This window comes from Thamnophis elegans, chromosome 2, assembly GCF_009769535.1.
Source record: "Thamnophis elegans isolate rThaEle1 chromosome 2, rThaEle1.pri, whole genome shotgun sequence".
NCBI classification, from domain to species: Eukaryota; Metazoa; Chordata; class Lepidosauria; order Squamata; family Colubridae; genus Thamnophis; species Thamnophis elegans.
The window spans coordinates 134656407-134676514 of NC_045542.1; the positions used below are offsets into that span (position 1 = coordinate 134656407).

Below are 20108 nucleotides of genomic sequence, written 5' to 3' on the forward strand. Positions count from 1 at the left end.
CAGCCGCGAGCCCAGGGAAGGGGTGGGGGGTGGGGGTTGTTATCCGAGAGTCCCTAGTACCTCGTAGGATCCCTGCTCCGGAGCTTGTCGGGTGTGAGTCCCTGCTGGTGAAGCTGGACCTCAAGGGTCAAGTGGGCTTGCTGTTAACGTACCTGCCTCCCAACAGCGTTGCAGCAGCCCTCCCCCTGCTCCTCGAGTCAGTAGCCGAGCTGGCAATTGAGTTCCCCAGGCTTATGGTTCTGGGGGATTTCAATTTGCCTTCGCTCGGTGAACACTCTGATGGAGCGCAGGAGTTCATGGCTTCCATGACAGCCATGGGCTTGACCCAAGTAATCCGGGGCCCAACTCACTCGGTGGGTCACATGCTCGACCTTGTATTTCTCTCGGAGCAGTGGAGTTGTGACCTTGGTCTGAGGGGTAGTGAGATCTTACCCCTGTCATGGTCGGACCACTACCTACTGAGGCTTGACTTTCGGAGACCAAACCCCCACTGTAGGGAGGAGGAACCGACCAGGTGGTTCCGCCCCAGGCGACTTATGGACCCGTCGGGTTTTCAGACGGAGCTTGGGGTTATTCCTGATACTCTCGCCCGCAGTCCGGCAGAGACTCTGGTTGCTGCTTGGAATTCAGCAGCGACAGAGGCTCTTAACCGGATTGCGCCTTTACGGCCGATCCAAGGCAGTGGATCCAGGAGGGCCCCTTGGTTTACTGAGGAACTCTGGGAGATGAAGCGCCGAAAGAGACGCCTAGAGCACCGATGGAGATCCAGTAAGTCTGAGTCGGACCGAGCACTTTTAACATCTAGCATCAGAGTCTACATCCGGGCAATTAGGACGTCAAAAAGAACACACATTGCCTCTCTGATTGCTTCCGCTGAGTCGCGCCCAGCCGCCTTGTTCAGGATAACCCGTTCCCTCCTAAATAGGAGGGATACGAGTGATCCTTTGCAGGGCAGAGCTGAGGATTATGTCCAATTCCTCGCGGATAAAGTTGCTCGGTTTCAGGCGGACCTGGACTCCAATCCCGCAGAACCAGCTGAGGCACCAAGGGATAATCTGGTAGGACATCACTGGATTGATTTTCAAGCTGTTACCCCTGAGGACGTGGACAAGGCCATGAGAGCTGTAAGTGCCTCCACATGTGTACTGGACCCATGCCCCTCCTGGCTGGTTGTTAACAGCAGGGAGGTGACACGGGGCTGGATCCAGGCGGTTGTTGCCGCCTCCCTTCGGGAGGGAGTCTTTCCCCCTGCATTAAAAGCGGCGGTGGTGAGACCCCTCCTGAAGAAATCATTTTTGGATCCAGCCGTCCTAAACAACTATCGTCCAGTCTCCAACCTCCCCTTTGTGGGGAAGGTTGTTGAGAAGGTGGTGGCCTTTCAGCTCCAGCGGTCCTTGGAGGAAACCAGTTATGTAGATCCCTTCCAGTCGGGCTTCAGGCCTGCTACAGCACGGAAACCACTTTGGTCGCATTGATCGATGATCTCTGGAGAGCCAGGGATGGAGGTCATGCCTCCATCCTAGTACTCCTTGACCTCTCTGCGGCTTTCGATACCATCGACCATGGTATCCTTCTGCGACGACTGCGGGAGGTGGGGGTGGGAGGCACTGTCTTACGGTGGTTCTCCTCTTACCCTCGGACAGGTCGCAGTCAGTGTTAGTCGGAGGGCAGAGATCGACCCCTAGGCCCCTAACGTATGGGGTACCGCAGGGTTCGGTCCTGTCCCCCCTCCTCTTTAATATCTACATGAAACCGCTGGGTGAGATCATTCGACGGCACGGGATAAAATACCACCAGTATGCGGACGATACACAGCTGTATCTGTCCGCCCCGTGCCAACTCAATGAAGCGATGGACGTGATGAGCCAGGGCCTCGAGGCTGTTAGGGACTGGATGGGTGTTAACAAGCTTGTACTCAATCCAGATAAGACCGAGTGGCTGCTGTGCTTCCCTCCTACTAATTGGCTAAGTGTTCCATCTCTCAGGCTGGGGGGTCAAATAGTACGCCCCTCAGATAGGGTCCACAACTTGGGAGTCCTCCTGGACCCACAGCTGACTTTTGAACACCATTTGTCAGCTGTGACCAGGGGGGCATTTGCCCAGGTTCGCCTGGTGCACCAGTTGCGTCCCTACCTGAACTGGGAGGCTCTCACAACAGTCACTCGTGCCCTTGTGACCTCTAGGCTGGAGTACTGCAACGTGCTCTACATGGGGCTGCCCTTGAAGAGTATTCGGCGACTTCAGCTTGTCCAGAATGCAGCCGCGTGAGCGATCGTGGGTGCGCCTCGATTCACCCACGTAACACCTATCCTCCGCGAGCTGCACTGGCTGCCTGTTGATCTCCGGGTACGCTTCAAGGTGCTAGTCGTCACCTACAAAGCCCTTCATGGTATTGGATCTGGGTATTTGAGAGACCGCCTACTGCCAATTACCTCCACTAGACCAATAAGATCCCACAGACTAGGCCTCCTCCGAATTCCATCAGCCCGGCCAGTGTCGACTGGCGACTACCCGGAGGAGGGCCTTCTCTGTGGCTGCTCCAACCCTCTGGAACGAACTCCCCGTGGAGATTCGTACCCTCACCACCCTCCAGGCCTTCTGCATAGCCCTTAAAATCTGGCTGTTCCAACAGGCCTGGGGCTAAAGACTCGCCACCCCACTTCGAATGGCATGATTGTTGTGCTTTTTATTGTGTATGGTTTTTTATGTTTTGTAACTTGTCTGTTTTTCCCCTCCCTTGAGTTGTGAGCCACCCTGAGTCCCTTTCAGGGAAAAGGGCGGCATACAAATAAAGCAAAATGAAATGAATGAAATTGTGTTAGAGGCAAAGAGGAGGTCAGAGCTGTATGCCGGTTATCAGCTGTTGTCAGAGTCAGACAGCAGTGAGGCAGATGAACAGCTAGAGCCTATTCCCAGTGTGCGCATGCGCAGAGTTGCCAGACAAAGGGAACAACTAAAGAGCAAGGGTCGACTTGAGAGTAAGACCAGAGGATGAATGGCTCCTCCCAGAGGAAATAAAAGAGGAGCGAAAGGATAGTGGAGTTTGCAGGAGTACAATTAATTTGCTTAATTGGTTAGTCCAGACTCTTTGCCAAGTTCTGCAGATGTCGGCTTGGCAACTCTCCAAGCCTGATAAGGTGTGTGACTGAAAATCCTCCCTTGAAAGACTTTGCAGGCTGTGAATGAGTAGAATTCACTGTAAATTAATAAAAGGGAGTTTTGCCGGGACAAGGAGTTTGTTTTCATGCTCTTGGGAAGCCTCGTCAGAACAAGTGAGTGGTGACATCTTGTACTCATCAGCTTAAAAGAGAAAACACTATTTTAATTTCAGTGAAGATAAGGACAACTTGAACCTATCCCATTCATATACTCAGGCTGAAATGAAGGCAACATAGAGATTTTATAGAATTTTTTTTCCCCTAGTAGGTTGACACCTAGTAGGTTTGTGGCAAATTGCTTTTTGATAATTGCTTTTGCAAGCACTTAAAATCTGGGGTGAAATTCTAATTTTGTTTTCCTTTACCCTTTTATTTCCTTTTCCATTTAGTGGTATGCTTTGATGCCAAGATAAATTTTGATGACAATGCTGAGTTCAGGCAAAAATCCATATTTGCCATGGATGACAAATCTGAGAATGAACCAATAGAAAATGAAGCTGCGCATTATGACTTAAATACATAGGTCTGGATGGAAACATTGCCTGTTTTGGTGAGTAAAAACATCGCTATAACTTCCTTGTCTGGTCTGAAAAAAACGCATGGCTAACATCGCATATCTAAACAGGGTTGGATCAAACCTCTCTACAAACACTTATGACAAATACCTTAGAAGTAAAGAGTTTTTCAAAGCATGAAAAAATACTGGTTTTTCTAGGGAGAAAGACTTCCATGAAAAGAAAAGAACAATTTTGCTAAGGACAAATGAGAACAGTCGTGCCTAAAATTCCTGTTTGATTTCTAGCTCCCTCCATAATGGTTGGGCAAGGACTGAACTTAGAGTTGCATAAAGAATTGTAGACTACTACTTAATCTGTATCTAGATTAATACCACTGGTACATTAGCTCTATGAACACCACAGCTTGCTTCCTTCCTTCCTTCCTTCCTTCCTTCCTTCCTTCCTTCCTTCCTTCCTTCTACTTCCTGCTACTTGGGTAGTTCCCAAGCAATAACTCTGCGGGGTGAGTTGGGCTGAGAAAGAGTGATTAGCCCAAAGTCACCCAACTGGCTTTGATGTCTAAAGCAGGACTAGAAACTCATAGTCTCCTGGTTTCTAGGCAGCACCTTAATTGCTAGCCCAATTGGCTCTCTAATTGATTCACTAACTTAATAAGCCAGAGATGCACACCTGTGCACTAACAGGATATAAACTCAGGGTATGAACCTTTCCTTACACAGGTAGTCCTTGACTTACGACCACAATTGAGCCCAAAATTTCTGATGTTAAGTGAGACATTTGTTAAGTGAGTTTTGCCCTATTTTATGACCTTCCTTGCCACAGTTGTTCAGCGAATCATTACAGTTGATAAGTTAGTAATACAGTTGTTAAGTGAATCTGGCTTCCCTATTGATTGTACATGTCAGAAATTCGCAAAAGGTGATCACATAACCTTGGGACACAGCAACAGTCATAAGTGTGAACCAGTTGCCAAGCATCTTTAATTTTGATCACATGATCAAATGATGCAAAGGTCATAACTGTGAAAAATTGTCATGTAGCTGAAATGAACTGTTGTAAATTGAGGACTACCTGTATTATAAGCCATCTGAAAAGATCTATGTTTGGTAGAGTATTTTTTATTGAATTTCATTTATATAACCACCCATCTTACAAAGTGACTCTGGACAATGAACATAATTTCAAAAAATCCACATAAATAACAAGTAACAAAAACCTACAGAAAATAAGTATCCAGCACATGTTTTTTTCAGAATGGTTTGGCTATTTTCACAAGGCTTCTTCTATAGAATAATGCCAAGACAATCAATACAAAATTTCTTTATAAGTTCAAATCTTCATTCATGTAATTCTTTTTCCGAAAGAGATTGCTTTCCAAGGTAAAGAATATTGATACTATTTTTTTACATTAACAACCACTTAGATAAAAAGATACAGGATTTAAGTTTCTGTATTACTCACTCACAAACTATAATCTGAAGCTATCCAAGAATGCGTTATCATGGATGGCTGAGACTCACAGAACTTCGTAAGTGGGATATCTCTGATTATTTATGTATTGGTTCTTCATGGCAGCAGACTGCTCTGGAATTTCCTGCAGAAAAGCTATTAACTTAAATAGCTTTTCTGCAGGAAATTCCATTAGAATCTTATCTAATGTTATACATAGATATCAACTTTAGAATTTCTACATCACTTGTAACTTCAAAACTATCAGATGTGTCTGTTTTCATTTGTCATAGAATGATATTAGGAATGTAATTCAACATTTTTCTCTCATACATTATTTTCCCAATTCTGGGTGGGGGCGTGTGGGTTTCTTCCCATGACTGGAAGCTGGTATTGTGTTTATGCATGTTGTGTAATCCAGATCATAATGTGAGCTCATGTGTTATTTTTATTGTAAACAAAAAAAAAGGTGCATCTCTCATGACCTGTTTATTCTTTAATGGGAATCCCAGGATTGCATTTTAAGATGGGAGTTCATAATTCCTTTATCCCAACCGAAATTCCCTACTTTGTCATTTCGATTTTGGCAGAACTCTCTCTTTATTGGCTTTCTTATTCACTAGATTAGCTGTTCATGTTTACATAACAAACAAATCAGGGGTGGGTCGCTGCCAACATTGCTGCCGGTTCGTTTTGTGCACACGTCGCTGCCCCTGCATGCGCAGTTGCCTGTAAATTGTTCTGTGCATGTGCGGAACATGAAAAAATGACTAAAAAACAAGCCGGCAAAGGCGACCGGGAACTGGTTCAGGGACATGGCCAGCCTGCCATTTCTACCGGTGTGAACCGGTAGAAACCCACCTCTGAAACAAATGTGTAATGCACATTACATGTTATATATCATACATTACAAGTTCATAAACACCATAGGGTTAGAAGCGGCTGTTTGACCTCTAAGTCCAAACCCTGGTAGAAATGTATCTGTCTCTCACAAGAAAAGTCTAGCTATGCAATGAAGTTTATATTTTAATGGGCTAAGCCATTTCTTCTATCTCATTCATGAGCTAAGCATATTTGCAACGGGACGACCCCTTAATGTATATAATGGGGGGGACCCCAGGCCGTGGTCTCCTACTGGACCTTGGCAGTTCAGAATGGTCCGCAGAAGTGGTGACTGAGCGCATGTGTACACACGGATCCCCACTTACGCGAACAGCAGGCAAGCATGTACATGCATAGTCAATTACATGAGTGACAAGTACGCGTGTCTGCTGCTGACGCAAACAAAGCTACACAGGTGTGTGTGCTTGCCCACTACTCCCGCAGAACCATCCCCTCTCCACCCACCCATCCATTCCTCCCCCCACCAGTCCGCAAAGCCGGAGAGTTTGGTACAGAGAACCCAACAGTTTTTAAAAGGAAAAAGTAAGACATTTTCTAGCGTTGGTAAAACTGTAACTAGTGGGAATTTGTTAAAGGGGCAACTTTTTTTACAACATATTATTAGAAAGAATGTGTTGTTGTAACATTGTTTTGTGCAACGTTAATGAAATTAGGCACGGCCCATAAAACTGCAAAACTGACTAAAGGGTCTGGGTAAGTGAAAGAATAAAATGAAGACATGAAATATGGAGTTTCTTCTGATTTTATAATTGGGTTTTATTACTACTTTTTTGTTCCTCTGCTGTATTGAATGCAAGAAGAGGGGGGAGGAGTTAAGTTCAGCAAATGTTCTCCAGCTTACATAGCACCCTCACCTTCCTAGGTGCTTAGCTCCCTCTTCTTCTCCCTCACGTTTTAGTGTTTTTTTCTGCTAAACAACTAATTCCCACAACACTGTCAATTATTTACTAAAACTGTATTACTATTATTCCTCTCATCCATCTTAGTTCCTATCTCTTCTCACTTATGACTATAACCATGTTGCTTGTATGCTTACAATTTATATTGTTTTATTTGTTTCCTAGTTTGATTTGATTGCTTATTAGTAACCTATGACTATCACTAACTTTTGTATCTTATGATTCTTGATGAATGTGTTTTATTCTCTTTTATGCCCCTGAGAGCATGTGTAACCAAAGACCAAATTCCTTGTGTGTCCAATCACACTTGGCCAATAAAAATTCTATTCTATTCTATTCTGTCACCCACCAGCATCCCTACCCCTCTGTTAATTTACAAGGAAAAGAGGAAACTCATTTTTTTCTCATTCACAAGGAATGTGGTACCTTAAAAATGTCCCCATTTTGCTATTTCTGAGTCATACATTGAGTAGATGGGAATATAAGAAAGAGCAGAAGGATGCCTTTTCTCACTGTTAGACATAAGCAATGCCCATTTTCAGTATTATTGAAATACATATTGGCAGTATATGGGATATGCTTGCTTAGGCTGTGATTTATTCATTTAGTGTTTCTGTGCTCCCTCCTTTTTCAAAAAAAAACTCAGTAAATTGAGACACTTTGGATCAGACTCACAGGACTTGAAGCAAATGTCCACATTTCCATAAGTTTAAATTTTTCTCCATCTGTTCCTTTCTCTTCTTGCTTCTGTTCTTTTTTCCTTTTATCTTCTCCCATTTTTGGGGTTTTGGCACCTTGGAACCGCATTTGCACATGTTCATATTTCGTCTTCTAAAAAAACATCAGCAATTTAAACTCTCTTAATTACAGTAAATGGTGCTGGACTTGCAATGGCAACCTGTGATATCATTTCCCTTAATGGTGGAAAACCTGCCAACTTCTGGATCTTGGCGGAGGTGTGAAAGAAGCACAAGTGTATCAAGCCTTCAAATTGCTCACTGCAGATCCCAAGGTAAAAGCACAAAACTTGACTTTGACCGATGTCTTCATACATAGAATTATACATAGATAGTCCTTGACTTATGACCCAATTGACCCCCGAAATTTCTGTTGCTAAATGAGACATTTGTTAAGTGGGTTTTGTCCCAGTTTACAACCTTTCTTGTCACAGTTGTGGAGTGAATCATTCCCGTTGTGCAATTAATAAACACAATTGTTAAGGAAATCACTGCAGATGTTAAATTAGTAACATGGTTCTTAGATGAATCTGGCTTCTCCAGAATGTAATTAGGTACTTTTTCTTATTTTGCTTCTTTTCAGAGGTATATTGTTTTCTCCTCTATTATTAGAATTATTGTTTCATTGCATAGTCTGCCAGATACTATATTATTATTGTTATCACTTTTATTCATTAAACAATCAACTCAGTCAACGAACATTTAAAGATGCATTATTAATTTCATTGACTGGCACTGATGGTTGATACGGTTGCTGCCAGCATCCTAGGTATCAATCAGTATCTTCTTAAAATGTATGATGTTCCGAGTAGCATTATTATTATTTTGCAGTTCCACTGCTGTTATAGCAGGAAGCTACAATTTCTTGATGTATTTTGTAAAATTGTTGGACACGGTACCAAGTGCCCCAATAACAATGGGTATCACTGTTACATGTTTCATCCATAATTGTGTAGTTTCAATGGTTAGGTCATGATATTTTGTGATTTTTTTCTAGTTCTTTATCTTCCACTTTTGCATCTCCTGGTACAGTTACATCAATAAATTGTGCGCTTCGGTTTCGACAACTGTGATATCTGGCATATTGTGTACTGCAATTTCTTGATGTATTTTGTAAAATGTTGGACATGGTACCAAGTGCCCCAATAACAATGAGTATCACTGTTACATATTTCATCTATAATTGTGTAGTTTCAATGGGTCATGATATTTGTGATTTTTTTCTAGTTCTTTTTCTTCCACTTATATTGTTTCTTGAACACCAGAGAAGCATTTTGGTCCCCTGATATTTGTCCCCTTAGCCCAGCGATGGCGAATCTTTTTTGGATTGTGTGCCCTAAGCAGGGGGAGAGCAGGGTCATGCGTGGGTGTGCCGCACCCATAATGCAATCCATGACACACACACCCCCGGCATGCATGCACACATGACAAGCGCGACCCTCAATTTTTTGCTTTGCTTTCCCCCCCCCCCCTCACTAGGCTCCAGAGGCTTTACAGGAGGGCGTTCTGGAGGCTTCAAGAGCTTCCCTGAAGCCTCCAGAGGCAAAAAATGACCCTAATGAGCAAACTGAAAGTCACTTCTGGGTTGCTTGTAGGGCTGTTTTTAGTCCTCCGTAGCCTTCATGGAAGCTCCTGAAGCCTCTGGGGGAGTGGAGGGTCGAGGGAGGCTGTTTTCACCCTCCCCAGGCTCCTATAAAGCCTCTGGAGCCTGGGGAGGGCAAAAAATGGCTTTAAAAAAGGCTGAACTCAGCTTTGTGCGCTGGCCAGCTGACAGGGAAACACCTCGCGTGCCCTGACAAATAGCTCCACATGCCACCTATGGCACACGTGCCATAGGTTCGCCATCCTGGCCTTAGCCCATTCATTTCTTTTGTTCTGTTTTCTTTAAAGGCCCTGCATTCTGCTGCATCTTTCCTAAACTTTCCCACCAAGGTGCATTCCCTCCATCCCTGCCTCCCCCTCCCATCCCCGAAATAAGTGGCCTGCTAAAAACTCTGTTTGCCTTTGGGCACCTTGCTAATAGGAATGTCATGTCTTGACATGGATGTACCGTCGGGGGCCCTGTAGGTTTGTACGTTGTAGAGTTCAAATCATAAAGAAAATTATTGCCATCCTTTTAAAAAAAATCATTAACTCTCGTTCCTTTGACTGTGTTCCTCTGTGTTCCAGCTATTGCTCCCTGTTTTTCCCCCTCCAGTTCTTTCTAAATGAAGCCGCTTTCCAACTGCTACCTTAATCCCTTGGCCCTTCAGCATGACTGATTTTAGCTTCTACCCTTTTGGCACTGCTACAGCCAGGGTGATTGGTTCATGTCAACAAGCCATCTGAGATGCACAATATTGCCAAAATATTCGCTCACCCATCCACATAATCAGACTCAGTTGTGAGCGAATACTTTTGGCAATATAGTGTAGCTTGTCTCTCTCAGTCAGTCCTTCCCTCTCTTCTCCTCTCTCTTATCTCTTTGTCTCCCATCTCTCTTTCCCCCTCCTCCCTTCTCTCTCTCTCTCCCTCCCTTCCTTCCTCAATATGGGAGGATAAAGTTTTAATTGGGGGTTTCATGGATATATTGCAAGCAATCAGTCTCCATTAAATGCAGGTATCCACCAATAATGTAGAGTTTTAGAAGAATGTCATTTTTTTTTCCTCTCAGTAACTTGTCCTGCCATGCACTTTAATAGCAGTGCTTTACAGACCTCTCTAAGTGATTTATAGAGTCAGCCTATTGCCCCCAACAATTTGTGTCCTCATTTACTCACCTTGGAAGGCTGAGTCAACCTTGAGCCTGGTGAGATTCGATCTGCCAAATTGCAGGCAGCCGACAGTCAGCAGAAGTAGCCTACAGTACTGCACTCTAACCACTGTGGCAACAAGGCTCATATCCCATCACACTAACCTATTTGAATAGAATGGCTGAAAAGATTTAGGAAATGTACTTTAAAATCTGGTTCCTGACCTTCGGGTTTTCCAGATCTTCTCCATGACCTTCCACTCCCATATCCCCACATACCATTTGTCTATATGATGTCTTCTCCTCTTCCTTTAAGTCTGAAAGAGACAATTCTAACATGCTCAGGCTCTGTGTTTGTAGTAACATAAGAAAGTACAATAAAAGTGAGGGGGCTGTAGTGCCTACCTCAATGAAGGCAATGATACATCCCGTTTGAGAATCCATCATTGGACACAAAATTGTAGTGTGATCCCGAGACGTTTGCAACTATTCCAAATACATGCTGGTTGCTAATCATCCAAATTTTGATTCCATGACGTGTGCGGCAGTCGTAAGTATTTGAACTGGATGTAAGTCATCTTTACCCGTCTACCTTTGTAACTTTGAACAATGGTTAAATAATTGTAAGTTGAGGACTACCAATAATAATAATATCAGAATTTCAAACAAATGATTGTTAATGACTTTTAATATTCAGGAGAGATAATATGGAGTGACATATTTAAAATACAATACAATACAATAGCAGAGTTGGAAGGGACCTTGGAGGTCTTCTAGTCCACCCCCTTCCTAGGCAGGAAATCCTATACCATTTCAGACAAATGACTATTCAACATCTTCTTAAAGACCTCCAGTGTTGGGGCATTCACAGCTTCTGGAGGCAAGCTGTTCCACTGATTAATTGTTCTAACTGTCAGGAAATTTCTTCTCAGTTCTAAGTTGCTTCTCTCTTGATTAGTTTCCACCCATTACTTCTTGTTCTATACTCAGATGCCTTGGAGAATAGTTTGACTCCCTCTTCTTTGTGGCAATCCCTGAGATATTGGAACACTGCTATCATGTCTCCCCTAGTCCTTCTTTTCATTAAACTAGACATACCCAGTTCCTGCAACCGTTCTTCATATGTTTTAGTCTCCAGTCCCCTAATCATCTTTGTTGTTCTTCTCTGCACTCTTTCTAGAGTCTCCACATCTTTTCTACATCGTGGCAACCAAAACTGAATGCAGTATTCCAAGCGTGGCCTTACCAAGGCATTATAAAGTGGTATTAACACTTCACGTGATCTTGATTCTATCCCTCTGTTTATGTAGCCTAGAACTGTGTTGGCTTTTTTGGCAGCTGCTGCACACTGCTGGCTCATATTTAAATGGTTGTCCACTACGACTCCAAGATCCCTCTCACAGTTACTACTATTGAGCAAGGTATCCCTATACTGTACCTGTGCATTTAGTTTTTCTTGCCTAAATGTAGAACCTTACTTTTTTCACCATTAAATTTCATTTTAGTATATAGTGCCCAATGTTCAAGTTTGTCAAGATCCTTCTGTATCTTAAGCCTGTCTTCTGAAGTTTTGGCTGTTCCTGCCAGCTTGGTGTCATCTGCAAATTTGATGTTCCCCATTTACTCCCTCATCCAAATCATGATGAAGATGTTGAAGAGTACTGGGCCTAAAACAGAGCCTTGGGATACTCCACTGCATACTTCCCTCCATGTAGATGCAGTTCCATTGAGGACTACACGTTGAATGTGATTGGTCAGCCAGTTACGAATCCATCTGGTGGTGATGCTGTGTAACCCACATTCTTCTACTTTATCTAGTAGTAGGTTATGGTCTACCTTATCAAATGCCTTACTGAAGTCCAAGTAAACTGTATCGAAGACATTCCTCTGGTCCGCTATATTTGCCCAACATATATAATTTTGGCTATTGTTAACCATTGACTAGCATAAATAGAAGAGTTGATAGGAAGCTTCATTGGTATGCTTCTCTCTCACACACACACATCCTTATTCCCATACCATGTTTTTATATCAGGCACAAACAATTGTAACATGAAATAAATATTCATTATTTAGTACTTATCATTTTTATTGGGCATGCAATTATATCAAAGAGCAATACCTGCCTTTCTTATTTCTTGTTTTTTTTATTCATGACACTTTGTCTAATTTTGTTTACTTCTGTGCATGTAAGGGTTAGAGCCTCATTGTCATTATCAAGTCTCATGATGTTCGTTTTCTAAACATCTCTGGCACTGGTCAGAATCAAGAAAGAAAAATAGCATTACACATTTCTGCTTCTTTGGCTTTATTTACAGCTGTCAAAGTGTCAACATAATATTGTTTGTCCTTTTAAAAAAATATTTTCTCCGCTATCATTTTCCTTGTGGTTGCACAAATTCTTAGAATTTATTTTTAGAAAATGGGAGCCTACTATTTCAATAATAAAGCTGGCTTTTAAGCATTATCTAGCATAACAAGCTACATGGGGGGGGAGGGATGTAAATGATACATGAAATACCATAAACAGCTAAAACAGATAAAAATGGGGAAAATAAGCAAGAAGATGGAACAAAGATATGAGCTTCAGCGGCTGATTTAAAAAAAAATAGGCATCCTGTATGGCGGTCTCAGTTGCAGCAATCTTGCTTTTCCACTGAAAGAAATCAAGCTTTTTAGAAAGAATAATTAATGACACTCTGCATATTAAAGCAACTTTTCCTCTGAACTCGCCCAATGAACTTTGAGCAGATTTCACGTTCCTTAAAGGACAGGTGAGCAGTGTCTGAATTGGAGATGCAAACTATTAGTTTACAGGCAGAGAGATGTAGTTTCTTCCTTATTAATTTCAAAATTATATCAACAAAATCACTTTTGGAAAGAAAACGGAATATTTGTTCTCTCCGTAATTAGCTGAAACAATTACTTGGCAGTAGAGTAGAAGGCTCATTATTCCAAAGCAAACTAAATTTCTTGTGAGTCCAACTGGTGTTTCTGTCTGCCAGTGCCAAGTAGGCTAGTTAATTTGAGGCATTCCAAGACAGTGTAAAAGACAATAGTTCATTACTGCTATGTTTAATCAATACCCCATAAAGATCCCAATAGAAGATAATATATACAGTATAGCTTGGCTGTTCACTTGCAGACATTTCATTACTGACTAGGTAACATCAGTGCTAATGAGTGTGGGGTTTGCTCCCTGTTTATTGACATAGCTTAGTATGCCAATGTTGATGGGAGTATAAATTTCTCCTTGGTTGTTTCTTGATCTGTATCAATTGAAGATTTCAAATATTCTTCAAGGTCAGTCCCATGTAGAGCACATTACAGTAGCCAAATCTGGAAATAACTTAGGCATGACTGAGTTTAAGCAGGATTTGCTGATTCAGGAATGAGCATAATTGGACCATAAGACGAAGCTGTGCAAAGGTCCTCCAAACCACAACTGTCACCTATTTGTCAAGCAGGAGTCGTAAACCTAGGAGGTCCCCCAGGTTACAGACCGCAATTGAGATTGGAGGGAAAACTCCTTAATCTTACAACACATGAACAGTCTTGACCATAGTTTCAACTGGGAAACCATGAGCATCCTAGACAAATCCAAAACTAGCACAGAGGTACCCCGCTAAGGCAGGGGTATCAAATTCATGGCATCATGTTGTTGTCACATGATGTATCGCAGCTTTTTCCCCTTCGATAAACTGAGGATGGTATGCTCAGCATCCGGCCCACAGGCCACGTGTTTGACACCTCTGTGCTAGGGAATTCCTGGAAGCTTAGCATTCAGGGAAATCTGCCATCAATGGACACATAAGGGTAAATCCCATTTACACACAATTCAGAAGAGATAATAAAAATGCTAAGAAATCTTCAAGAAAACAACTAATCAAAGAGAACACTACCAACTCCACCTCATAAAGAGTTTTTTTTTTAAAAAAAGTAGTGTTAAGATAAAGTGTGTTTAACTACTATTAAAATCACTGAAACGTAAGTCCCTAGTTATATACTTAAGGTTCACTGAATGTAATGAAAATGAAGAAGATGTCATTTTTAATGGATTATACACTTTGGCTAAGAATTCCCTTTTTAGAAAACAATACTCTCCACCTCAATTGCCCAGTGTCTAATTCTGAATGAAATGAAATGTAAATAGCACTCAGTTTCAAATGTAATGCAGTATGATAGCGGTGGATTTGTTGACTTGTCAAATTGCATGTCATTAAGTAATAGAGAATCAACCACATTTTTCTATGGTCATTAACAAGTATTTTGCATTCCAATTCAAATGCCATGTATCTTTTACATGCTTCATTGCCTAGTTGTTCTTTGAACAGTGTGAAAACATCTTTGGTTTATTGCTTGGGTTTATTTTTTGGGAGGGAGGGAGAGAATATTTTCAAAGCCTGGTGTGAAGAGCACAGTATGAAGTTGTTTCTAAGCTGGAGAAAAATGGCATAATGAAAAAAAAAGTTATTTGTTAATGAGCATTGCATTTATAGCCTTAAATTACAAGCCATATTTCCTGGCATGATTAGGAAGCTGTATTTAGGGACAAGGCAATAGTTTACTAATAAAGTAAGGCACAGTGGCCAAGTATTTAAGACGCTGGGCTTGTTGACTGGAATATTGGCAGGTTGAGACTCAAGTATCATGTGATGGGATAAGCTCCCGTTCTTGCTCCAGTTTCTGCCCACCTAGCAGTTTGAAAGTATGCAAATGCAAGTAGATAAATAGGTACCACTTTGATGGGAATATTACAGCATTCTGTGCATCTTTGGCAAATGGTCATGCCAATCACATGACCCTGCAAGCATCTTCAGACAATGCTGACTCTTCAACTGTGAATCAGAGATTAGTGTCCTCTAAAGTCAGACATGAATAGCAGGGTAAAGCTTTATTTACCTTTAGTAGTAAAATATGTAAATCGTCATATCCTTTATATAAATATAGCTTCCAAGTTACTTTCTTGAATCTCTAAAAGTATTTGATTATCAAGGCTGGGAAGTATCTCTATTAAGATACTAGAGAACTGGTATCAGAGAAACTACTCACGACTAATTGTTGAATATAGAAGAACCAGGCAAAAGTTTGATCTGGTGACGATACTTAGTCGTTTGAGATCATATAATATTGTCAAAAGTGATTGATATGGATATAAAATGGGAAGTTTATGTCAATCACTTCCTGTAACTTCTTACCCCAAACTTAACAAAGGACACTTTCCCAAAACATTGAGCTCAGCTACCCAGTATTTTTAAAAGAGAATAATTGTGTATTCCAAAGCTAGAAGCTGTGTTTTTTTTAATGACATGCCAGATTCTTTTCAGACAAAATTCAATATATACAGTATATTTTGCTCTGAGGCAGTTTGGTGCAATGTCTAAGGTGCTGGCCTAGAAGTTCTAGTCCTGTCTTAGCCCTGAAACCAGATGGGTGACTTTGGACCAGTCTTTCTCTCTCAGCCCAACCTACCTTACTGTTTTGTTGCAGAAAAAATAGGAAAAGGAAGAATATTCTCTGCCTTGAGTTACTTATAAAGTAATTAAAGCAGGATAAAGGAAGGAAGGAAGGAAGAGAAAGAAAGAAAGAAAGAAAGAAGGTAAGTAGGTAGTACGTAGGTAGGTTTAAAAGGTAAAGTTCCCCTCACACATATGTGCTAGTTGTTCCTGACTCTAGGGGGCTGTGCTCATCTCCGTTTGAAAACCAAAGAGCCAGCACTGTCCGAAGAAGTCTCTGTGGTCATGTGGCTGGCATGTCTCTACACTGAAGGCGCACGGAACACTGTTACCTTCCCACCAAAGGTGGTTCCTACTTTTCTACTTGCATTTTTACATGCTTTCAAACTGCTAGGTTAGCAGAAGCTGGGACAAGTAATGGGAGCTTACCCCATTACACGGCGCTAGCAATTGAACCGCTGAACTAGCGACCTTTCTGATCGACAAGCTCAGCATCTTAGCCACTGAGCCATTGTGTCCCTTTTATTATTTTATTATTTTTATTATTTTGTTAGTAGGTTTAATAACAATTTCTATTTCTGTAATAGAAATGTTTATACAGACAGTTGCAAACATTGGCTGCAGATGAAGCAGATATGAATTAGGTTAAAAATATTTCGGACCATTTTATCCTTCAGAGCATTGAAGAAGACATAGTTATTTATTTTATCGTACAGTACAGAAGAGGTAATGATCTAGTGCAATTAGCAAACCAAAAGAGATTTCAAGAGTTAGGAAGAGAAAACTTGAGGGTGGGGGGAAATTCTGATACTCTTCAAATATCTGAAAAGTCAGATTTCTTCTTATCATTTGAAATACAGAGTAATAAATTAAAATTACAGAAAGGCAGATTCAGATTGAAAACTTCCAAACAATAGCAGCAGTTCAGTGCCAAAAACAATCACTGTGAGAATTGGTAAGTTTTCCCTTCGCTGGATGTCTTTAAGGAGAGGCTAAACAATCATCTGCCCAATGTGCTTTATTTAGAGTCCTGCACTGAGCAAGAGATTGGACTCAATAATCTAAGTCAAACTGTACACTTATTCATAGCATAAGTATTTGCTATAAATTCCATATGCAAAGACATGCAGGATTTAACCTTTAAAAGGAGATATATGGTGGTGCAGTGGTTAGAATGTAGTATTCCAGGCTAATTCTGCCAACTGCCAACAGTTTGAGTTTCACCAGTTCAGCTTTTCATTCTTCCAGAGTCGGTAAAATGAGGACCTGGATTGTTGCGGGCAATATACTGTGAACTGCTTAGAAAAAGCTATAAAGCTTATGAAGCGGTATATAAGTCTAAGTGCTATTGCTATTACTATTTTGGAACATTTTCCAGAAGAAGGTGACTGGTTGGTTGATTATATGGCATCAAGTCATTTTCAGCACTTTGCAATCAGATAGATAGATCTACATTCGTGTGGAAAATTTTCTAGAAAAATGGCGGCATCTTATTTTAGATACAGACAAAATATCAAATGGGGATATACCAGTGGTGGGTTTCAGGTGGCACGCCCCGGTACACGCTTACCAGTGCCTGCCGGAAGCAGTAGCCACCGTATCGGAACGGTGCTTTGGAGGGCCCGCCCGCCCACCCTCGTTCCTTATCTGTATTTGAAGGAAACAGGCCATCTGCACCCGCGCGTACAGCGTATGGTCTTTTGTGACGCCCAGCTCCCGCTGCAGTATACCAGTTGCAACAGGAACCGCAACCCACCACTGGGATATACAGTATAATTTGCACTATAATTAAAGTATCAAAAAATCGATCCTGTTTCTGGAGCTTGTTTCCAGTGAGAATATACTAGTTTTAGATCCTGTAAACAGTATTTTTTTTGTGTGTTTTTTTAAAACTGAAATGATGTATTTTAAAATTCTGAATTGTGCCTTTTAACTATTTGTGCAGGGTTTTTTTTCCTGCAATGTCTAATTAGCTGTAAAATCTGAAGGAGGATTTTTTTAAATAGAAATAATAAATGCAATTAGAATACTACTTATTCATCCATGATTTTGCTGCAGTATTTTCTGAAAGTCCGTATTTTACTGACAACCACAACTTCAGGAAAGCAATTTTCTTTTTGTGTGTTGTTCTTTTCAATGCATTTAAATTTGTTTCACAATGTTTCTCCATTTTCCACTCCCCTTTTGGGAAGCAAGCATTTTTTGCCATGATTTAGTATGCTGTCCTTCCTTATTTCAAGGCAAAACCTTTGTTTGCTGTGCGAGCATTTTTCAATCCATTGGATAGAGAAGTGATTTAATGCGCTTTTAAAAAATGAATGTAATGGGTTGCTTAGACTGGGCGGGGGTACTAATGTAGACTTCATCAAACTTAGTTATAAAGTCCTAGTAGAAATGTGGATAAGCAGCTTGATGTGAACAAGGCACTGAAATGCTTTACTAGCGAGGAATACTTTCTCTCTAGTAAAAACATAAATTAGAGCTGGATATAGATGCTCTTTCAAGATTGTCCTTCAGATTTGTGAACAAAAAAATTAAAGAATTTCTCTGAATTTCCGCAGAGGATGAAGAAATTCTCCAATAATTCTAGTGGCAAGCAGAACAATTCCAATGACAGTAGAACTGCTTTTGGAAAAAAAAAACAGAATTTTCTTTGGAGTTCAAATGAACCATGGGAGGGTGCAGTTTGCCAGAGATAATCATGTTGTGAAAGAAAAGATATTCACACAGATTCTTGGCTGCCACAAGTGAGTAATGTCAGACTAACCCTATTTCCTTTTCTGGCAGAGTAACTAGCATAATACATCAGGGATGTACTTTGATCTCAGAGAACATGCCAGCAAGTTTCCCATAATATCCTCATTAATAAAATGATAACATGTGGGCTAAATGACACAACTGATGGATTCAGAATTGGCTGAATAACAGCATCCAAGAAGTATTCATAAGTGAAGTGTTGGGTGAAGGGCAGGTGGTTGTCATAAAATGGATCTGGATTGTGGGCAATAAAACACAAATGTGCTCTGTAGTAACTGCATTATTTTAAGGGATATGTTCCTGGCGTGACCCGACAAAAGCACGCCCGACAAAACTGCGACGACAAAACCGCGTCGCTAAAACCGTGATGTCATCAACGTGCCGACAACAGCGCGTCGACAACAGCGTGTTGACAGAAGGGCAATTTGCAACAGCGTGTCGGCAGAAGGGTGATTTTAGTTAAGGTAAGGGTTAGGGTTAGGGTTAGCATTAGGGTTAGCGTAAGGTTAGCGTTACATTTTGGGTTAGGGTTAGCGTTAGGTTTAGGGTTAGCGTTAGGTTTAGTGTTAGGTTTAGATTTACAGCGCCCTTCTGTCGGCGCACTGTTTTTGGCGCGATTCAGCACTCATTCGTCGGCGCGGTTCAGAACTCGCGGTTTCATCACCGCGGTTTAGTCGGGCGCGCTTTTGTTGGTGAACCTGTTCCTGGTACTCTCCATGGCTATTATTAAAGGCATAATTGCAGTGGTGGGTTGCAGGTGGTACTCCCCGGTACACGCGTACCGGTGCCTGCCAGAAGCAGCAGCCACTCTACCAGAATGGTGCTTTGGAGGGCCCGCCCACCCTTGTTCCTTACCTGTATTTGAAGGAAACTGGCCATCTGTGCATGCGTGCATAACATACAGCATCTGCACGATACTCCGCTGAGCGTCGCAGGTGGGTACACATGTGTATGCAGCACACGTACCCATGGTGCACGAACGGTTCCCGTTTCAATGTACCAGTTGCAAAGGGAGCCGAAACCCACTACTGCATAGTTGGAGGTCTACATTTTCAGACTTTAGCATCTTAAAGTAAACCTCTAAGCTTCAGTGTTGTAATAGCATTTTAAGATTTCTTACACCATCTGGGGGAAAAATAGTCCAGAATAACTTGCTTCTGAAATAGGATTAGGTTGCAGGGATTTGAAGAAGGATCTGAATAAATGCTAACGTCAGAGTTCCAAGTAACAGCCCAGATGAAATCAAAAATCCAAGGCCAGAGGCTTCCTCAAAGTATAGATGTCACGTTCCGGCAGTCACATTGCAAAAAACCAATAGAGAGACAAGTTTGTTTGATGCAAAGTTTTTATCTCACTCTAGCAATCAAGTGTACTGAATGACAATGATACAAAGGTAAGCAAATCCAAGTCAGTTCTAACCAAGATATATATATATAGTGTGCAATATAGCCCAGGTTCAAATCCCAGTAAGGGTATGGCTAGCTGATGAGAGCTAAATAG

General features: G+C 41.6%; 1 protein-coding gene across 1 annotated transcript in view; it reads left to right on the plus strand.

Annotated features, from left to right (window-relative positions):
* Positions 1-20108, plus strand: part of SUCLG2 (succinate-CoA ligase GDP-forming subunit beta) — a 265851-nt gene that overhangs the window by 159820 nt on the left and 85923 nt on the right. The window contains 4 exon segments of the mRNA XM_032210819.1: positions 3548-3667; positions 3670-3708; positions 7798-7866; positions 7869-7939. Coding sequence (XP_032066710.1) covers positions 3548-3667; positions 3670-3708; positions 7798-7866; positions 7869-7939 — 299 coding nt within the window.